The sequence below is a fragment of the Vombatus ursinus genome, unplaced genomic scaffold (assembly GCF_900497805.2).
Source record: "Vombatus ursinus unplaced genomic scaffold, bare-nosed wombat genome assembly UNPS02005459.1, whole genome shotgun sequence".
Classification (NCBI taxonomy): domain Eukaryota; kingdom Metazoa; phylum Chordata; class Mammalia; order Diprotodontia; family Vombatidae; genus Vombatus; species Vombatus ursinus.
In genome coordinates this window covers 5,625,091-5,645,489 of record NW_020945237.1, presented here as the reverse complement: position 1 = coordinate 5,645,489, position 20,399 = coordinate 5,625,091, and the positions used below count along the sequence as shown (strand labels likewise).

At 38.6% G+C, this 20,399-nt stretch overlaps 1 protein-coding gene and 1 pseudogene across 2 annotated transcripts in view; both read right to left on the bottom strand.

Annotated features, from left to right (window-relative positions):
• Window positions 1-20,399, bottom strand: part of STEAP4 (STEAP4 metalloreductase) — a 33,937-nt gene that overhangs the window by 2,803 nt on the left and 10,735 nt on the right. For both annotated transcript variants that reach the window (XM_027847891.1, XM_027847893.1), the window contains exons 2-3: window positions 5,554-6,017; window positions 2,634-3,161 (exon numbers count right to left, since the gene is read on the bottom strand). In XM_027847891.1, coding sequence (XP_027703692.1) covers window positions 2,634-3,161; window positions 5,554-6,015 — 990 coding nt within the window. In that variant the 5' untranslated portion in view covers window positions 6,016-6,017. The remainder of the gene's footprint in view (window positions 1-2,633; window positions 3,162-5,553; window positions 6,018-20,399) is intronic.
• Window positions 21-2,530, bottom strand: LOC114032526 (annotated as a pseudogene).

Genomic DNA, 20,399 nt, shown 5'->3' with positions numbered 1-20,399 from the left:
CAAATATTTCTCCTAGTTCATTGCCTGCTCCCCCCTCAGCCCCTAATAACCAGATTCCTCTACTCACCATTCTTTTGAAATTGCTCTTTCCAGTCAATAACGGCCTTCTAAAAGCTACCTGAACCCTCAGCTGCCTGGCCCAGAGTTGCCATGGTGCTAATCTTATAAGGCTGGACCTCTCAGGCAATAACACAACAGACAGACTAGACTCTTTCCTGGCATTACTAGAGGCAGCCTCAGACTCATTGATATAATAGTTTGCTTTTTTTGTTTTTTTTTTAGTTTTGTATGAGCACTGTAATTTAAATCACGAGCTGCCCAGCTCTCCCTTCCTGAAGGTTCTAGGTTTCTGTACTCATTAGGAGAAGGGTAAGAAACCTGGGGTCCCCATTGCATTTACTCAGGAAAAGCAAAAAAGCCTTCATACGAATGCCAAGGGCACAGCTCCTTCAGTGAATTTTCCATTCTTCTACTTCAGCCCTGTGTATGATATGGTATGTGGGTGGGCAGGATAATTTTCCCAAACAAGTCAGGTTGGTGGCAACAGGGATATAGTCCATTCTGGCTTCTAGTTGCTGTGCTGTTTGTTTGTCCACATGACGGCAGAACAGGGAGAGGAGGTGGCCGGGACAGTGAGTGGCTCTGCCAGAAGAAGCTGTGGACGTGTGGGGAATCTCCCAGGCAACCAGAACCACCATGTCTGTCCATGTTGCAAGATCGCTACTGCTGTGTGGCTTCAGAGAACAATTCAGGGACACCAGCTGTTCCCCGTGGCTCAGAAGTGAGTAAAGCAGGGAGATCCTAAACTGGTTCTGAAGGACTATGGTGATTGGTGTTCTTGGGATCCTGGTTATAGCATGGTCAGAACCTCCTTGGAGAATTTCATGAAAGGCCAAGAGATTGATGCCCTTTCCCAGGGGCTTGAACAGCATATGCAGGGCCTGATCAGCTGTATTCCTTTGAGTTAGGAAGGGCATGTGGCTGGTGATTGATAGGACCAGGGGGACTGCCTAATCCCATGGAAAGAGTGGTAATAGTTGGGCTCCAAGGACCTTCCCTTTCCTCACTGATAGGACTTGTAGGAATCCATCTGCTGTCTCCTCTGAACTGTCCTGATCACCAGTCCTTGAGACCTGGTAGATCTTCTCTAGCTGCAACTACCATCTCTATGAAGATGATTCCAAAATCTTCATCTTCAGCTATGACTTCTTTGGAGCTCCAGATTGGCACTGCCAACTGCCTGAAGGGCATATCCGCCCGAATGGAATGTCCTATTGGCACATCCTCTCATTTCCCATGGCTACTATCCTACCTCATATGAGTCCTTATTAATAGCTGTTGAGACTATGCCTCCACGATCTCTTCCCCCAAAACCAAAGACTATCAGTGTCCGAATAATCTTGGTGTGACCATGGACCAATTGCTTATCCTCAGTGAATCAATTTCCTCATCTGTAAAATGGGGATAAACTACCTGTAATGCCTTATAGGGTTGTTGAGGCTCAGATGATATAAATTTTTAAATTTATATATTTATATATAATTTATATATATTTAAGGTGCCTTATAAACCAAATCTTGCTACATGAATCAGAGATGATGAGGAGAATGCATTGAACTGGAGGTCATGTTATTCTGCTGCATCAGAAAAAACTTTAGTACCTCTCTTTTGTTCTATGAATAAAGTCTTAGCTCTTTAGCCTGGCCCCCCATAGTCTGGTACCATCTTATCTTTCCACTTTTATCTCATTGTATGTGAGCTCCTTGAGATCAGGACTGTTTTTGCCTTTCTTTGTATCCCCAGTGCTTACCATGGTGCCTGGCACACAGTAGGTGCCTAATAAGTGCTTACTGACTGACTTACTCTGTCCCTCTCTGCAACTTAACCAGTCACTGTGCCTCTGCTCAGTCTACAGGTTCTCCTTGAGTTGGTCCCCTCTGAACTTTGATCCTCTGTGTTGGACAAAGAGATTGATATTTGCTCTGTGTTGCTGGTTTTCTGAAGTTGGGGGACCAGTTTTTCACACATCAAAGATCAAAGAGCATTTTCAGTAGGAAATGTGGGTCACCAAGATGATCTTATAATTTGGTTGTCTTGTCCCCAAACACCAATCTGATCCTAGCTTAGCCCTTGGCTGGAGCAGGTAGGGGAAAGAAAGGGGAGTGAGGGAATGAGAGAGAAGGGAGGAGTGGGTAGAGTCTGTGGGGAGAGGGTTGGAGGAGGGATAATCTCATCCAGAAAAGTGTCTGGAAGTCTGGGCTAGGTTAATTAAATAATATAATCCGCATTTACATAGCGCTTTATGATTTCAAAATCCTTTCCCTTAAATTCATTCATTTAATCCTCTGAAATAAGTGGCTCGAGTAAGTATTATTCATTTGGTTTCATCCATTAGGAAAGCACGGCACAGAGCTATCAACTTGCTGAACCTCACAGGGTGAATAAGTGGCTTGGGGAGGACTGAATTCAGGCTTTCTGCCTCAAAAATCTCTTTTTTAAGGCCACCCGATTTTCTGAGTCTGGTAACCATTTGTGAACACAAAGGGTTAGAGGCTTAGAAGAAGGATTACCAGAAATGGAACATGACCTATGTGTTTTAAACAATTATGTAATTATGCAAAGTATAGATTTACCTGATTAATTATTCTGCTGCTCCACTTCCATCTCACATAATGGCGGATGGGTATCACAAGCGTGTACATGACGTGTAGGAAGGCAAAGGCCAACGCCACAAGTCCGAGCTGTTTTCTGCAAAGCATCCAGTGGTCGAGCCAGTTTGGGAAGCGACTGTATTTGGTACCTCGGTACAACTGCAGGATGGCAGCAATGATCCCAGGGAGGTAAACCAGGGCAAGAAGATTGAGAGCCAACCCTGGGAAGATACGATTTGGAATAGAAATGGCCAAGAAAAATGTGTTGTCTTTCTCTTCTTGAATGTAGGGGTAGATGACTTCTCTTAATAGACAGTAAACAAAATAGAAAACACATAAGGCAGCGGAGAGGTATAGAGGGAACTTCCACATTGGAAAGAGCTGCAGGGGGTAGTTTTCAATCTCTTTGGCTGCCTTGAGAGATCCTTGATCCATTGGAGTAAGACCAATGGTACGGCCAATATCCATCACCCTCTGCTTAGATTCCTTGTCATCTCCACAGACAAATGCCTGGATGAAATAATGTTCAGAATGTTATCTCCTTGCTGTCCAAAACTAGATAGTAAGATCCTATGTAAAAGTAATGCCCTTTAGAATTTAAAGTCCTTGGTAATTTCCCAAGAAGCTACTAGAAAAATTAATAATACAGTATGAATCCCTTTGACATTTTGGACCCGACATGTTTTGGGGACAGTAATCCAAGGTAAAATATTTCTTTAAAATGTGTATGGGTATGTGTATATGTTTGATTGAGGGAAGGTATTGTAGATGGTGGATGACTGCAGGTAACATTATTCTGTTGTTACTAAACCTGAGTCACTCTAGTCATGAACAGGTTAGCCCTACTAACACACCTGCATAGTTCTACATGCCCCTGCCCCACACCCCTCACCTCCATTCCTGCCTTTTTGTAATAATGGCAACTGACCATTACTTTGTGTAGATCGTAGGGTCCCACTTAACTGAAAGGCCAGTTCAAAGTGTAGGCGGGGAAAAAAGGGGATTGTTTATACAAATGAGACTGTCCTTCATGTCAGGTCTGAGAAAAAGTACGTAATCTACTCTCTATCATCAGAATGAAATGTTCAGTGAGAACAGATGTATTTTTCTATGCTCCAAAGAACCTACTTGGTAAACCAGCTCCATTCATTTTCTGGATTTGTTTCCTGGGGGCATTTACATTTTTGCTTATCCTTTCTATCTCTTGACTTCTAACCTATCCTATTTAAAGATGCATCATCTTAGTCAATTTTCACTAGATATAGTAACTTTTCAGACTGCTTTAAAAGTACATTAAAACTTTATGTAATAAATCATTCAGCACAGCCAAGTGTTTTGGATTACTGGAGGTTTATTCCGTTAAAGCACCTAAATGTTTGATCTTAACCACTTTGGAAAACTTTCTGAAATGGCTTATATTTTCCCTTGTCTTCTTAACTGGCAAACCATTTAAGCTTTTCTTGACTACAGGGTAAAAGTCTTCTTGAGAGGAGGGACAGCCCTTAAAAAAACCCAACTCCATTAAAAATTGTTTTTACATGTAATTGGAAAAAATAAAATATTATTAAAATAATAAAAAAATCTTCACCATCCAGATTAGAGCTAATTTGTCTTAGCTCTTGGGTCAGACAAAAAAATAGGCAACAGGCTGGATTTGGGCTGGGGCCTATCGTTTGCTGACCCCTAATAGAACACTTATTTGCACACAGTCCGTATTTAATAAATGCTTGTTGGAATCAGCTGAATTGTTCTATACTGTGATGCCTCAGGAACCGTTGGAATGGACAGTGCTGTTTGCTTCGGTGGAATCGTCTCTAGCTTGCTATATTTGTAGGCAGTTATCTATAAGGGAGATGGTGCTGGATTTGGAAGGAAGGAAATAAACAATTATTAAGTGCCTACTATGTGCTAGGCACCATGTTAGATTCTTGACAAGTAATTGTCACTTTGGATCTTAACGATAACAGTGGAAGTAGATGCTATTTATTATAATCACCCTTTTGCAGTTCAGGAAACTGAGACAGAGAGAGGTTAAATGACTGGCCCAGGCTCACACATCTAGGAAGTGTCTGAGGCTCAGGTCTTCTTGACTATGGATCTATCCATCCATTGCCTTCTTGGAGTCAGAAGACCTATGTTCAAATACCATTTCTACTACTTACTGTCTCTATGACCTTGGGCAAATAATTTAACTGCTCCAGGCCTCAGTTTCCTCACCTGAAAAATGAAGGGGTTTGACTAGGTGACCTCCCAAGTCCGTTCCAGCATCTATGATCCCATGAGGCCATAATCTCTCTATCTCTTTCCTCAATATCAGGCTGTCAGTCTCTCTACTTGTATAGTTCAAATCTAGCCTCAGATAATTCCTAGCTTTGTGGTACTGGACAAGTCACTTAAGCACTGTGTGTCTCAGTTTCCTCACCTGTAAAATGGGGATAATAATAGCACCTACCTCCCAGGGTTGTTGTGAGGATCAAATGAGGTAATATTTGTATTGTGCTTTGCAAAACTTAAAAGAGCTACATGGTTATCATCATCATCATCATCACCTCTAGTAGTCTTTTTTCTCCCTTTTAATTTGCTGTTTTTCATCTGCTGGGGGAAATGAAACCCACTAGGCAAGCTTCTTATAAGTGGTTGTGATGTAAGTGTAAAAGGGTACCACATGAGGTATTAAGGGATTCTCCTAAGAGCAAAATGCACGAGCTTTAATATATGGATTCCGTGGTCTCTTTTTTGCCCATTCAAAAGCTGTTTTAAAAAAAAAATCCTTCTGGAAGTCCAGCTACAAATATATACACATATATCTCATATTTTCTTGATAGGAATTTAAATTGTAGTTATTTTAAAAAATAAAATATGCCACTTTATATTTGATAGCAGATTTATCATTTAATCTCACCTGCCTGCTTGCATCCAGGGTGCCTGATTGGAGTGCCCAGGCTGAGATTGTGTTAAATGCTTTCACGATTTTGGCTCCCGGCACCAGTTCAGCAAGATATTCTGCATTGGATTCAGGATATTGATTAATTTTAAGGTTGTTGCTGATGTCCACCAATATTTTTCCTTGGAGTTCCTCAGCTAACTCTATAAGAAAATTATAATGTTCTCTGTGGATTGCAATGATTATAAGATCAGACCTCTGGGCAGCTTCTTTATAACTCAAGACTTCAATCCCTTTGGGATGCAGACCGGACAGCTCAGGGTTGCGGCTTCCAAAGACCACGGAGTAGCCACATTGGAACATCTTATTGCCGAGTGATCTTCCGAAGTCTCCCGTTCCAAACACACACACTGTCTCGCGTGAGTGAACAGAGTTCATGTTCATGGCAAAAGAAGTCTCCTTTAAAGAGGATTTCCCCATAACTGCAATATAAAAGCACAAATAACAACACAATGTGAATTTTCTGACAACTCCGAATCTATAAAACTCACAGATTTCCAGGAAATAGTATTCCAGATATGTTACATGTACATGTGTGTACATACACAGACATATGCACAATATGTGTGTACATATATACACTATATCCATATGTACATGACATGTATATATAGACAGAATATATACATATTACGTATATATACACCCACAATGTGAGTTTGTATATACACACATACACACATACACACAGTAGATGTTATATATACATATTACACATATGATGTATAGCATATACTATACATACAAAATATACATACCATATATGCTCACAATATGTCTATGTATACACATACACACATACACATACTGTAAGTCACCGAACTCTGTTTGCCTCAGTTTCCTCATCTCTAAAATGAGCTGGAGAAGGAAATGGCAAACCACCGCAGAATCTTTGCCAAGAAAACCCGAAGTAGACTTAGGAAGAGTTGATCATGACTGAAATGACTAAACAACAACATAAACAAAATGTGTGTGTATGTGTGTATATATGTATGTGTGTATATATGTGTGTATATATATATTTTACAAACATATGAAGAGAGATTGAGAGAGAATATGTTAAATATGATATTAAGTCAACAAATATTTGTTACTATGTGCCAAGGATTGCGCTAAATGCTGGGGATGCTGAGAAACACAATGACACAGTCCCCTACCCTTGAGCTCACATTGTAATGGGAGAGTCAAAATGTAAAAAATCGTGTGAAAGATATATACGTTATAAATGGAAGATAATTGCAGAGGAATTACATCTCAAATCTTGGTACAATTTCAAGCTTATTAAAGCCTAAAACTGCACTAAGTTTTTTGTATAGCCCATATTTCTCTCTGTGTATATGTATGTATGTATTTATGTATGTGCATGTGTGTGTGTGTACATATATGTGTGTATGTATATGTATATACATATTTGTACTATATATGTCCTGAAGATTCATAAATCCTGTGAAATAAGTAAGCAATGAATATGATCAATGATATCATAAGCACAATAATACTGTTTAAGAAGCAAATTATTAGAGAGCCAGCCTGGAAGCTGGGAATACTTGAGGTTCCAGTCCCAACTTTGCCGTGTACTGGCGGTGTGACCCTGGGCTCTTCATAACTTGGCTCCTTCTTCCCTTTTCCATCCTTATTACACTGTACTGCCTTCTAGGCCTCTTATGATCCAGCTGCATTGACCTACTTTGTCATATATAACACCCAATCTCCGTGCTTTCACAGTGTCTGGAATCCCCTGCTTGCCTCACCTTTCCTTCTTATTTTCCCCAGCTTCCTTTAAGACTCAGCTGAATTCTCACTTTCCCCAAGATGCAGTTCTTGGTCTCCCCAACTGCTAATGCCTTCCCTTTTGAGATTACCTTCCACTTACAATGCATCTTTTTAGTGTGCCTAGTTATTCACCTGTCACTGTCCCATTAGAATAGAAACTCTTTGAGGGCAGGGACTCTTTTGTCTTTGTAACCCCCAGTGCTTAATAAACACTTTTTGACTGTCTTAACCTCTCAGTACCTGAGGCAGTCAAGTTGCAGGCTTGTAAAGGAAGTGTCTTCCACTGATGAATTCTAAAATTGAGTCAAAAAATAATTATTCAAAGAGCTATGAATGCATCTATATGGTGAAACATTTGCTGGCCGACCTGTTTTTATTTGCTGTTATTTCAGATGTTTATATGACCATATATTTAAAGCTACAGATTAGCTAAGTTAACTTTTATTTTACACATGAGGAAACTGAGGTCCAGAGAGGTTCACAGAATCATAGAATCTCTGCAATGGAAGGGCCATCTAGAGTCATCTAGTCATTTAGAGTTGTTATGACTTACACTGTAACAAGAATATTTTACAATATATTCAACAAGTGGTTATTTCAGTCTTTGCTTTAAGACTCCTAGTGAGGAAGAATCTCCCTCTTGAGAGAGCGCATTCCACTTTTGGGCTGCTGTAGTTGTTAGGAAGTTCTTCCTTGAGTCAAGCCTCTTTGCACTTTCCACCATTAATTCTAATTCTGCTGTCTGGGGCCAGAGGTAGACTAATGCTTCTTCCACGTGACAGCCTTTGAAATACTTTAAAACAGTAAACCCATTTCCCTTAACTCTTCTGATCTTTAGGCGCAACATGCTAGGGTGGATCCTTCCTCACATGACATGGTCTTAAAGTCCTCTTCCCATCCCACTTGCCCTCCTCTGGAAAATTTCAGGCTTACCCAATTAAGTGACTTTCTTGAGGTCACATAAGTAGGAATGTAGAGTTGGAAGACTTGAAAGAGATCATAGAGGTCACTGGGTCTGACCATCATTTTACACATGAGGAAATGCTAAGGGGCAGAATTGGAATTTAAACACAGATCTTTAATACTAGATCCAATATTTTTTCCATTTTTCTTCAGATTTTAAATCTTGTCATTCTCCAGTTGATGAATGGTCAAAGTCTTTGGATCAAAGCTATATATAGTCATATGAAAATACTCTCTCCATATATATAGTAATAGAGATTATATAGAGAGTAATATAGAAAACATGAGAGTAATATAGAAAAATATATTTGAAATCAAAGCTAAATATAGTCATATGAAAAAATGCTCTAAATCATTATTGATTAGAGAAATGCAGATTAAAACAACTTTGAGATAGCATCTCTCACCTATCAGGTTGGCTAAAATGATAGAAGGGAAAAATGACAAATGTTGGAGGGGATGCGCTACTGTTGGTGAAACTGTGAACTGATCCAACCGTTTTGGAGAATAATCTGGAATTTTGCCCAAAGAGTTTAAAAAAACTGTATATAGCCTTTGACCTAGCACTGCCACTATTAGATCTATTTCCCAATGTGATCGGGGAAAAGGAAAAGAACCTATATGTTCTAAAATATTTATTAGCAGCTCTCTTTGTGGTGATAAAGAACTGGAAATTGAGGGGATGCCTGTCAATTGTGGAAATGGCTTAACAAGTTGTGTACATGATTGCGGTAGACTACTACTGTGCTGTAAGAAATGATGAATAGGTCGATTTTAGAAAATACATGGTAAGACATGAAATAATGGAGAGTAAAATGAGAAGAACCAAGAGAACTATGAGAAAAGATTATTTCTCTCTGGTATTAATAACTAATTATTGTATTAGGACCAAGGTTTTTCCTCTTTTTACTTCCTCATCTAGAAACCAACCAGTATGGGAAATCTTTCTTAAAGATTTACCTGGGCCACAATCTAATCAAAGACAGTAAAAGAAATTCTGAGTTTGGCCTAATGGGTCTATTCCTGCTCATTGTGCTTGCTCAGACAGCTCTAGAAAGTGTTGATTCTCCCTTTTGTCAGACAGCTGATATGGAAATTGATAAGTCCTTTTAACCGAGATTTGGGTGACCCAAGTCACATTGTAATATAACCCACCCTTTCATTGTAGTATTCATTCTCTCATTAATTGCTAACCAATCAGAGTTATTTGCCACCCTCAGAAACACCTACTCTTCAAAGGACATATAAACTGTGAACCCACTGCCATGAAGGGCCATTGGTCTAAGAGAGAGCCAGATGATCATCCTTTTATTAAAATGCTGGCATTATTGATAAAATGCTTAAATTATCCAGAAACTATTTTCTCAAACCTTTTTAAACACCACAGAACATTCAATACAGAAAATTGTTCAAAAAACAACCATGAACAACTAAGTTATTCTGAGTATTAGAAATATTCATATTAATGACAAATTGTAACTCCTATGACCCTTTTATTTTATGTTCAATTCTGTAATTCAGGAATTAATTGTGCTAAAATGTTATTTTTATGTAAAGTCTTTTGAAAAGCTTAAAGTATGTTATCAACAGTTCTCAAAGTATGGTCTGGAGATCCCTAGAGTCCCCAACAATCTTTTAGGGGATCTACAAGGTCAAAAATGTTCATAATAATACAAAGAGATTTTATTTTTCAGTATGGTAATTATCCATAGGTATAATTGACATAAACAAAAAAGGTTTTTGGTGGGGATGCTCAGTAATTTTTAAGAGTGGAAAAGGATCCTGAGACCATGTAGTTTGATAACCTCTATACTAAATAAATGACAACTGATATATATTATTAGAATAATTCACTTCAAATGGAATAATCCTTAAGGAACCCCCATTTTCTCAATTATTCTTATATAAAAATCATATTTGAAGATACTCAATTTAAGTGCCTTGTACTTGTCTATTGTACTAAGGCTGGTGATACAAAGAAAAGCAAAAGATAATCTCTACCCTTAAAGAGTCTATAATCTATGTGTTTTTTAGGCACGGGTGAAGAAAGTTTTATGAGTGACTTTTATTTGTAGTTCTTTCACTTTAAGATTTTTTTTTCCCAAATAAAATAGAACTCAAGGGTTTTGATGTAATTGAGCTGGGATATACACCATTTTAATTTACTTTCACTAAAGCTCAAAGAAGTAATACTAAGCAAACAGAAGAGGTAAAAACCAATAAGAATATTAAAAATGTTGTTGATTCATTATAAAGGAATACAGTCAGTTTTTCCCAGGGGCGTTATTTACTCTCTGTAAAAGGTTTCTGAGTTCTGAGTTTCAGTGGGATATGTAAGTGGTCCTGTTGTTGAGAAAGAGCAGTTTTCACAAGATCACAGATCTAGAACTGGAAGAGACCTCAGAAGTTACCTAGTTCAACCTCTTAATTTACAGATAAGGAAAGGGAGGTTAAAAAACCTCCCAGGGAGGTTAAAAAACTTGCCTAAGGCCAGGTAGACGGTGAACCCTGAAGGTGCGATTTGGACCCAGGTCCTCCTCCCCCAGAACCAATAATCTTTCCATTATGCCACATCAAATCTAGGGTCATGTAAGAGTGAATGAGATTTGGAAAATGTGTGTACATATACACATGTGTGCATGCATGTTGTATACATCTATGTGTAATGTAACACATGTATACGTGTGTATATATACACAAATACACATACATACACACATGCATGCATACAGAGATATGACACCTGCATATATAAAATATACAGGCCTCATCACTTTTGACCAAAGTTGAGATTACACAGAAGGTCTGTTTTTTACATTGAGTATAACACAAATAGGGAATTTAATCTTAAAATAAAGAAATCTACAAATCAAAGAAACTAAAGTGTATAAACACGGGCTCACAAATATATCATCAATATCACCATCATTATGAGTTTTCTACACAATATTCTTAGGCATTAGATGAAAGTAGAGTGGGTAGAAAGAAAAATTCAGATAGTGGGAGGACAAATTTGGTGAAAACTGGTTTCAGCTTAGAGATTTTGAGCTTTCCTGAATCAGGACGATGGTAGATTTGTGGGCAGACTTTTCAAGGCACTTGTGAACTTGGAGTGGGACTTGCAACTAAATAGCTTCCTGACAGCCAAGGTCAGAGCAAGACATTTCTCTGCTGTAGGCAAGGTTCAAAAATGGGACCACAACCTTTTCCCTATCCCTCAAACACACACATTCCAAATTTAGCCTTCAAACATACTTGTTGCTTCCTCTACGAGTCTTTGAGACTTCTCTTTAACAAATGCAACTGTACTTATTACAAAATAAATAGCTACTATAGAGAGGGGGATTTTCTGGCCTGTGTTTTATTTAAAGGATAGTATTAAATAGCATCTGGAAAAGGAAATGGCAAACTACTCCAGTATCTTTGCCAAGAAAACCACAAATGGGGTCATGAAAAGCATGACTGACTGAACACAGTCACAACCGAAATGACTACAGAACAAATTATATAGTGCCCCTCATTTCCCCTTCAACTTCACCTACCCAAGTTTTGCATTGTGTCCTAGGAAGCTTGCCTAACCCAAGTTCTAATATTGCTAAAGCCTCTGGCCAATATGTATGGAGAGTTCTGGACCTGGAGTAAACACAAGGGTTTGAGTCCCTCTTTGGTACACTTATTAGCTGTGTGACCTTAGCTAAGTAAGTCACTTAATGCCGGTTTTCTCATCTGTCAAATGGGGATAATACCTGTAGTTTCTATTGTGTGTGGTTGTTGTGAATCTCAAATTAACCGAGTTTATGTAGAATACCCTGAAAACTTTAAATAACTATATAAATATATAATGAGGATGTTGATGATCAATAATCCCCCCTTCCCTTTGTTTCTAATGAGGTTCAATAGAAATGGTTCTGGAATAAATTGCTTGCTATTATTCTTTCATATTTAATGTTTTGCAGAATTTTACATAGCTAGAGAAAATGACTGCTTTTTATAGTTGAATAAAAAAAGTACTGGTACGCAAGCTCACCTTTTGTAGGTTCCCTGAAAGTATCCTTTTAAAACTCTTGTAGCAGATGGGAAGATGGGGAAGATAAGTGTTGAATCCTTTTGCTGTCTCTGTATTTTGAAAGATTTTTTTCTTTGCAGTTTGGAGATTATGACTATTTGGTACAGTGATATATAATAAAATATTGTTCTTAAGTTTTTGTGGATAAATATTACGTCTGGGCAGTTGTGGGCTATAATTTGGTATATGATAAGTAGAGTTTATTAGTTGAATTCTTGAGGATACTTTGAGATCTCTTTTTATAGTAGGCATGTCATTTGTTAGTATGTGAAAAATAGCTTCTAATCTATCATTCTAAGCACAGGGACATCTTGCTAGATATTAGATGGGTGATAAACTTTCATAGACTGTAGTGATGTGTGGTGCAGTTTGTTTTTTTTGCATAATCTGCATTGATCACTAAGATTTGAGAAAAACCTTCTTTAATTTTCTTATGGCAATGGCCTAGTCCTGAATTTTCATCATAAACCCATTTCCACAGACAAATCCATGTGACTCAGCTATTTGAAGCATCTTTGTCAACAAAGTATTGACTCAGTTCATATGGGTGTCACCCATGAGTCTTTTCTGATCCCATTCTGAGATCTTTGCTATTTCATAGGCTCCATCTGGAGGCAGACCACTTTGTAATGTTTGATAAATCCAGGGGCTCTTGTCAGCTTTCACTACTGTTCCATGAGTCAATGCATGCTTCTACCAAAAGTTTCTGTAGATTTGCTGTGTATTTATCATGTGCTCAGAGAATATCTATCAGCCCTCTCCTTCCTTGTTTGGCAATTAAGGGTTAATCTTTGTATAGCTGCTCTAAGGTTATTAATATTAATTAATATTATATAGACTTGTTAGGCTGCTTTCCAAATCTGTTATGTTCTATTTTTGTAGTTCCAAATGTATATATTAAGACCGGTGTTCCATAGGTGCTAATTGCTTTAAACATATTCTTCCCATTAAATTTTGATTTTAGAATGACATTGAGTTTCTTAATGTGCTCAGTCATAACTTTCTCTTTGATAACCTTCACCTTGATGTGACTTTGCCTAGAAGAGACCATGCTCTTTGCATCACTTCGGTCCGGTGCTTCAATTTTATTTCCCATTTGGAAGATTTCAGCCTTATCTTTTCATGGCACACCTTAAGAATATTAAACTTTTCAAGCCCCAGCTAACCTTATGAGATCTTTCAAGCAAGATTCTACAGGGTGAATGATTTAATGTGTCTTTAAGTAGATCCATACAGCTTCATGTCATCAAGTGATTAATAAATTATTTTGGCATAGCTCCTTTAAAGTTAAGCAGAACTATAATGTGCTTAACTTTTGTGTGTGTGTGTGTGTGTGTGTGTGTCTGTGTCTGTGTGTCTGGCTCTCACACACAGAGACTTTATCAGTTCTCAGCATTGTGTTGGTGGCATGTTTTAATGGGAACATCAATATTCCAGCTTTGCCAAAATATTTGAGTCCATTTTATATATTTGTAGTATGTGAATGAGCCATGAGTTCATAACTGAGTCAAAGGCATAATCTGTTATATAATTTGCCATATTTACAATGTGCAAGCTTTCTGTTCCTTGTTTCATTAAACCTGTGTTTTCATTCTATCAGCCTTCTTGCAACCATACATCCTCCTTCTTTAGAAGTTTTCTCCTCTAATTTCTTTGCCTCAAGCCACCGTAGCAAAGGTCTGGATTGTTCCAGGGTGTGGTCCAAGGACTCAACTGCTTCTTGGCTCCACTCAGCTTCTGTTTCCATGGAAGCATAGATGCTCTCTGCTGTTCTTTTGGGCTTCTTAGCTGTCATGCACTAAGGGTCCACTCTGTTCTTGGCCAGGATTGCCTCAGGGAAATGTTATTACTCTTTTTGGAGGGAAGACGCCTTTGGATAGTTAAAATATTTTCAGCTTTGACTAAATAGTTCTATAGTCCAGAAGGGCCCCTGAAGTAGTTGTAAGACTTTTTGGCTCCTGCCCCTATATGAAAGTTCCCCAGCCTCTACTCCTAACTGATTAGGCAAGTGAATGCCTACATACTATCTTTCATCTCTTCTAAGTACAGATACAGTACCTCCTGCCAGCTATTTCTGAGGCTGGGCATATGCACACCTGCTCATTTACCTGTTCAGTTTCTGTGTGTCCAGGGAACTTTTTCATGGCTAGGCAAATTATCTTGAAGCTTCTGTAATCCTTCTGTCGTCAGCGTCACCACAAAGCCCTTGTGCCCCTTTGTAGAGTTCCAAGGGATTTTGAAAATAATTTAATTTAGTTCAGCCCTCATTTTATAGAAAGAAAAGCTCAGGACAACAAAACTGTCACATTTCAGTTGTATAAAGGAAATGAAAAGATGGGACTATTGCTGGGGGCAGATGGACCAGTAATCAGTGCCGGAGATGTGGCTGCTGACATCTTGTTTTACTTCTGTTTTCTCTGCCAAGGAAAATGGTCTTTTGACTAGAAAGCTCTGAACAAAAGTGAGTGAGTTGACATCCAAGGTAAGTAAAGAGATTATAAGAAAGCAATAATGATAGCTAGCGATTGTATTGCACTCATCAGATCCTCACAACCACCCTGGGAAATAGGTGCTGTTATCATCCCTATTTTACAGTTGGGGAAACTAAGGCAAATGGGGTTAAGTGACTTGTCCAAGGTCACAGCTGAGGCTAGTTTTGAACTCAAGTCTTCCTGACTGCAGGCCCAACACTCTATCCATTTTTCCACCTAGTTGCCTTGATGAGCTCAAGTCAGAGCCAGATAATTCCCTCAGATACCGATAGAACCAGCAGATGTGATTGTCATCTTTGAAAGACTTGTAAGGCTGGGTAAGGACACATACCACTGATTTTCAAAAGTAAATTAATGAAAAGGAAGGCAGTTGAGGCTGCAAACTGTAGACCTGATTTTGATTCCTGATTAAATGAAATAAAGGTCAAATCAGATCAAAACAAATGCAACTTCTAGAATGTAGTGAACACTCAGAAAAGGAGGTAGTGACTACAAAGGCCAATTTAATTCCTTCCAGACCTTGTTTTGGCAAGACTAAACTTACTTTCCCTTCTGACAGGGATATTAAATGGGTAGATAGGAAGAATGCTACAGAAGTAGTTTACCTAGATATGAACAAGTCATCTGACAGTCTTTCATGATTCCTGTGAAGAGGGTGGAGAGATACGGGCTAATTCAGTTGAATGGATTCGGAACTAGATGAATGGCTGGACCCAAAGAGTAGGCAGGCATTAATGGTTTGATTTAGAAGGAGATCTCTAGTGAGATGTGCCAAGGATCTTTGCTTGGCATTATGCCATATAACATTTTAAAAATCAGTTTTATATGGCACTTTAAAAATTATAAATGATTCTTATCAAACTATATCAAGATAGAGTTGGCAAACTCATCAGCTTTGCAGATGACACAAAGCTAGATGGAAGAGCTAACTCATTGGGAGGCTGAGCCATGAATTACTCAAAAAGATAGGCAGCCTAGAATATTGGGATGTTTGCTCCTACCACTCCTTGATTACCTCAGATTCTCCCCCAAAACAAAATACATAAATTCCACGATTTAATTAGCCTCTTTCTAGGGAGCAGGGATACAAATGAAACCTAAATAAAACTCTAAAATTGGATAGAATTATTCACTTCAATCTGATATTTGTAAAAAGGAATTCTGTATCCTTCTTTATGTTTTATTATTTCTTCTGAGGCTGCTGGGTGGCACAATAGATAAAGCGCCAGGCCTGGAGTCAGGAAGACCTGAGTTCAAGTCCGGCCTCAGACACTTACTAGCTGTGTGACTCTTACTCTGTTTGCCTCAGTTTCCTCATCTGTAAAAAAGATGGCAAACCACTCCAGGATCTTTGCCAAAAAAACCCCACAAAGTCCAAATGGGGTCATGAAAAGTTGGACATGACTGAAACAACTGAACAACAGAAATTCCCTTTGAATCTAGACTGCAAAGCCTTTGATGCCTTCCTAGCCTATTGTAATGTGTACATGCCATCAATCAAATGTTGCCTTTTATCAAAAGGAAAGAGGGCAGATGGAATTTCTGCATTGATGTCAGGCCTCTTAAAATTCCAGGCACTTGTCTTTATGACAACCCATTTAAGTGACAGTGGGGAAAGCAGGAAAAAGAGAAACTCATTGTTTTTCAAACTTGAACATATGGATCTTTGCAATTCATTAAGGACTTACTCCTGTATTCAGTGAATTTCTTGCTCTCCTAGGAAACACAAAATTTGGGAAATTCAAGCACAGTACCTTTACTGGGTAGACACAAATGAATGTTAAGAGACCTGTCTTCAGACACCCCCAGTGATAACAGTTTACAACAGAAAATTAAAACATCTCAATTAACGAATATGCTTATAGGCCCTTTGGGGCCAGATCTGCTTTTATCCAAAAATCAGTAAATGTGAATCAAGTGTGTACTATGTACCAGGCACTGTGCTAAGGGATAAGGAAGCAAGAAGAGGCAAAAGACAGTTGCTGCCCTTAAGCAGCTTACATTCTAATGAGGGCAGACAACATGCAAACAAATACATACAAAGCAGGCCGTAAGCAGGATAAATAGGAAATGATTAACAGAGGGAAGGCACTGCAATTAAGAGGGGTTTGGAAAGGCTTCCTGTAGAAGGTGGGATTTTAGTTGGGACTTAAGAAAGAAAGCCAGGAAGGTTACCCATACCATATGCACAATTAAGAAGTATTCAGATTGCATTATGTCCTTCTGTCCTTTTGTTCAAAAATTTTAATGGGCAAAGGCAACTTCAGACTAGTGGAGTTAATGCATAATTTTCTAATTATTTCCGAGATCAGATGTGACGTGGTACCTCACTTTAAGAAAATCCAATGTACAAAAAAATCCTGACTTACATATAAGCTAAATTAGACTCTGACTATATTATTAAAAAAAAAAATTACTTTAGAGGGCGAGAGACTTACATCAGGGTTTCTTAAATAAAAGCTTCCTTAATGCATTTGGGTACTGTTTACAGATCATTTATTCCTTTTGAAGATCAAGCAGAAATGAGGTTAAAACATTTCTGAAATGATAATGTAAGTCAATGGGAGAAAATAATTCTGATTATGCAGGGTTTCTTTGGAACACATGTACTTTATAGGAGGAATTATACAGGTGCACAGGGAGATGGGGAAGTTGGGGCAAAGAGAGATTAAAATCTTGCCCAAGGTCATATACCACATTCTCTTTTCCAGACTTGTGTTACCCATGAATTCATGCTGCCTCTCATGCCATTTAGTTTAAATAATTTAGAACGAGTCAGTAGCAAAATACAATATGATTTTGGTCTCCAGTCTCCAGACTTTCTTTTTCTTTCTTTCTTTCTTTCTTGTTTTTTTTTTTTTTACAGAGAAAAGAACTACCAAGGTTACTAGTGACCACAAGAAATCCATCTCTAGATGGTCCATTTAACCAACTCAATGAACTTGTGAGAACCTGATGGCTAAGCAACTACTTAGTCATATCAGCTATTCTGGTAACCCAAATTGTATCTACCACGTGGGAACCTAACTGATTGGTAATTTATTGTTAAGTTTACTTTAAAAAGAAAGAAAAGAAATAACATAAGGATGTAAGACAATTTACTGAAGTCATATGGACAAAGTTAGACATATCCTTCAAATTCCAGAAAGGCATGGGGTAAAGACTTCCAAGTGACTTGTTGGTAATTGAACAATCTGTGGTACTCATTGGGCAGCTAAGTGGTGGGTCTGGAATCAGGAAGATTCATCTTCCTGAGTTTAAATCTGGTCTCAGATACTTACTTGCTATGTGACCCTGGGCAAGCCACTTAACCCTATTTGCCTCAGTTTCCTCATCTGTAAAATGAGCTGGAGAAGTAAATGGCAAATCACTTCAGTATCTTTGCCAAGCAAACCCCAAATGGGGTCATGGAGAGTTGCACATGACTGAAAAATGCCTGAACAACAAAAATGGTACTCAATATAATTGGAAACTTTCTATTAATACCCTTTGTTCCCCTTCCCTATAAGGATGTAAGTGAAGATCACAGTAACATAGGCTTCTTGTTGGCCATATTATTCACACTTTAACTGATTCATGATTTATTTGTGGTGTATCCCTTGAAATATAATATTCCTAGTTTCCCTTCAGATCTTGTGAATGCATGTTGCCACAGTTATTTAGATCTCAGTCACATTTGCTGAGATAAATTAAGACTGTCTTGTGATTCACTGACCAAGCTTTTATCATATAATTTCATTTATTTACAGTCTAGGCTGGTTAGTTCAGTCAGCTAGAGCGTAATGTTAATGAGGGGGATGGTCATGGGTCCTATCTCTATATGCCTCAATTATCTTTGCATTGAGGGGGAAAAAAATCCATTAATCACAGACCACATTCCTGATCCCAACCAAACATCTCACAAGCGTAGGGGGCATTGTTGACTAAATGTGAGCCTATGCACAGTTTTCCCTCAGTCCATCACTAAACAGGTTAAAAGAGCATGTCTTCCTGATGGCAACTCAGTCTTGTCATCTGGGGATACAGACAGCACCTTCACTGGCAAGTTGGCAAAATCCCTAATTGCCTCATTAGTGTTTATTGTACTTTTCCTGGTTGTGGTTTTTCTCCCCAGAAACTATGAGTTGAAAATATTAAGTAAGGGATTATAGGATTATAGGTTGGAAAAGACTGTCCATTCCAATTCTTTAATTTTGAGGATGAGGAAACTGGGGCTCAGATTTGCTGAAGATCACATAGGTAGGAACAGTCCAAATCCAGGACTTTATCCATTATACCATGTTGCCTCTGTTTGGCATCATTTTATTTAAGAATTTCAGTTTGGACCCAATTTTTCAGCTAGCATCCAAGAGTCCTTATAGTATAAGTTGTAAAACAGTCATTGAAAATGAAATTAATTTAAAACTATAGATGTATTTTAATATGCTAGACAAATAGAGATTGGAATTGATTCTCCACTCTCCCTGTTGAGGAAACTGGGCATCCCGCCATGCAGTGAGGCTGTGCCTTTAACTTCACCCTTAGGGAGAGGGCTGATGTGTTGAACCACTCATTCGGCAAATATGTTTTGTAAACTTGGCTCCAGATCCATAATTGGAAGCCAGGTAGTGTGGGGCAGGAGCTGACAAAGGCGTTCCCTCAGTTCCCATCTTCTTTAAAGCATGTGGATTGGTCTCACTGTGCCCCTTTCCAGGTCTGTGGAGACCTGTTCACATTCTGAATGCATGGAAGGCATGAACTATAGGGTGCTTTGATTGGCAACTGGGCTGTTCTTCAGCCGTCGGTTAGCATCAGTGGGGCCAAGAAAGTGCTAGGAAGATTGAGTCTCTCTTCTTGGTATGACTCATTAGGCCACAACTATTATATCCCTTTAAGATCAATCAGCAACTCAGTTAATAAGCATTTATTAAGCACCAGGCTCTGTGCTAAATATGAAAATATAAAAATGAGAGAGGCCCGGTCCTCATGAACTTTACAAGCTACAACTGGGTTTTACCTTGAGAGGACTGCCCTGTGATGTGTTTTCCTAAGGCTGGCTCCTAGTACAGAATCAATGACCCCCAACAAACTTCATATTAAAAGTGGCTTAGAGGTTAGATAGCTTTTGGAGAACTGGAGGGGAGCAGAATACTTTCTCCAGCACTTAGCACAGTGCCTAGCATCTGGTAGGTGCTTAATAAATGTTTGTTGCCTTTATCGCTAAATTCTTTACCAACCCTTACAAATAACACTTTGTCCTCTCCATCCCCACATGAAAACTTTTCTGCTTTCTCCCAACCCCGAGTGAGGAAAAGAGAATAAGGGAATAAGTTATGTATATAGTATCTACTATGTGCCATGTATTTTACAAATATAATCATCTCATTGATTCTCACAATAACCCTGGGAGGTAGGTGATATTATGATGTCCATTTTTCAGTTGAGGAAACTGCAGCAGAAAGAATGATTTGCTTGAGGTCACACAGCTAGTAAGTGTGTGAGGTCACATTTGAAGTAGATCTTCCTGATTG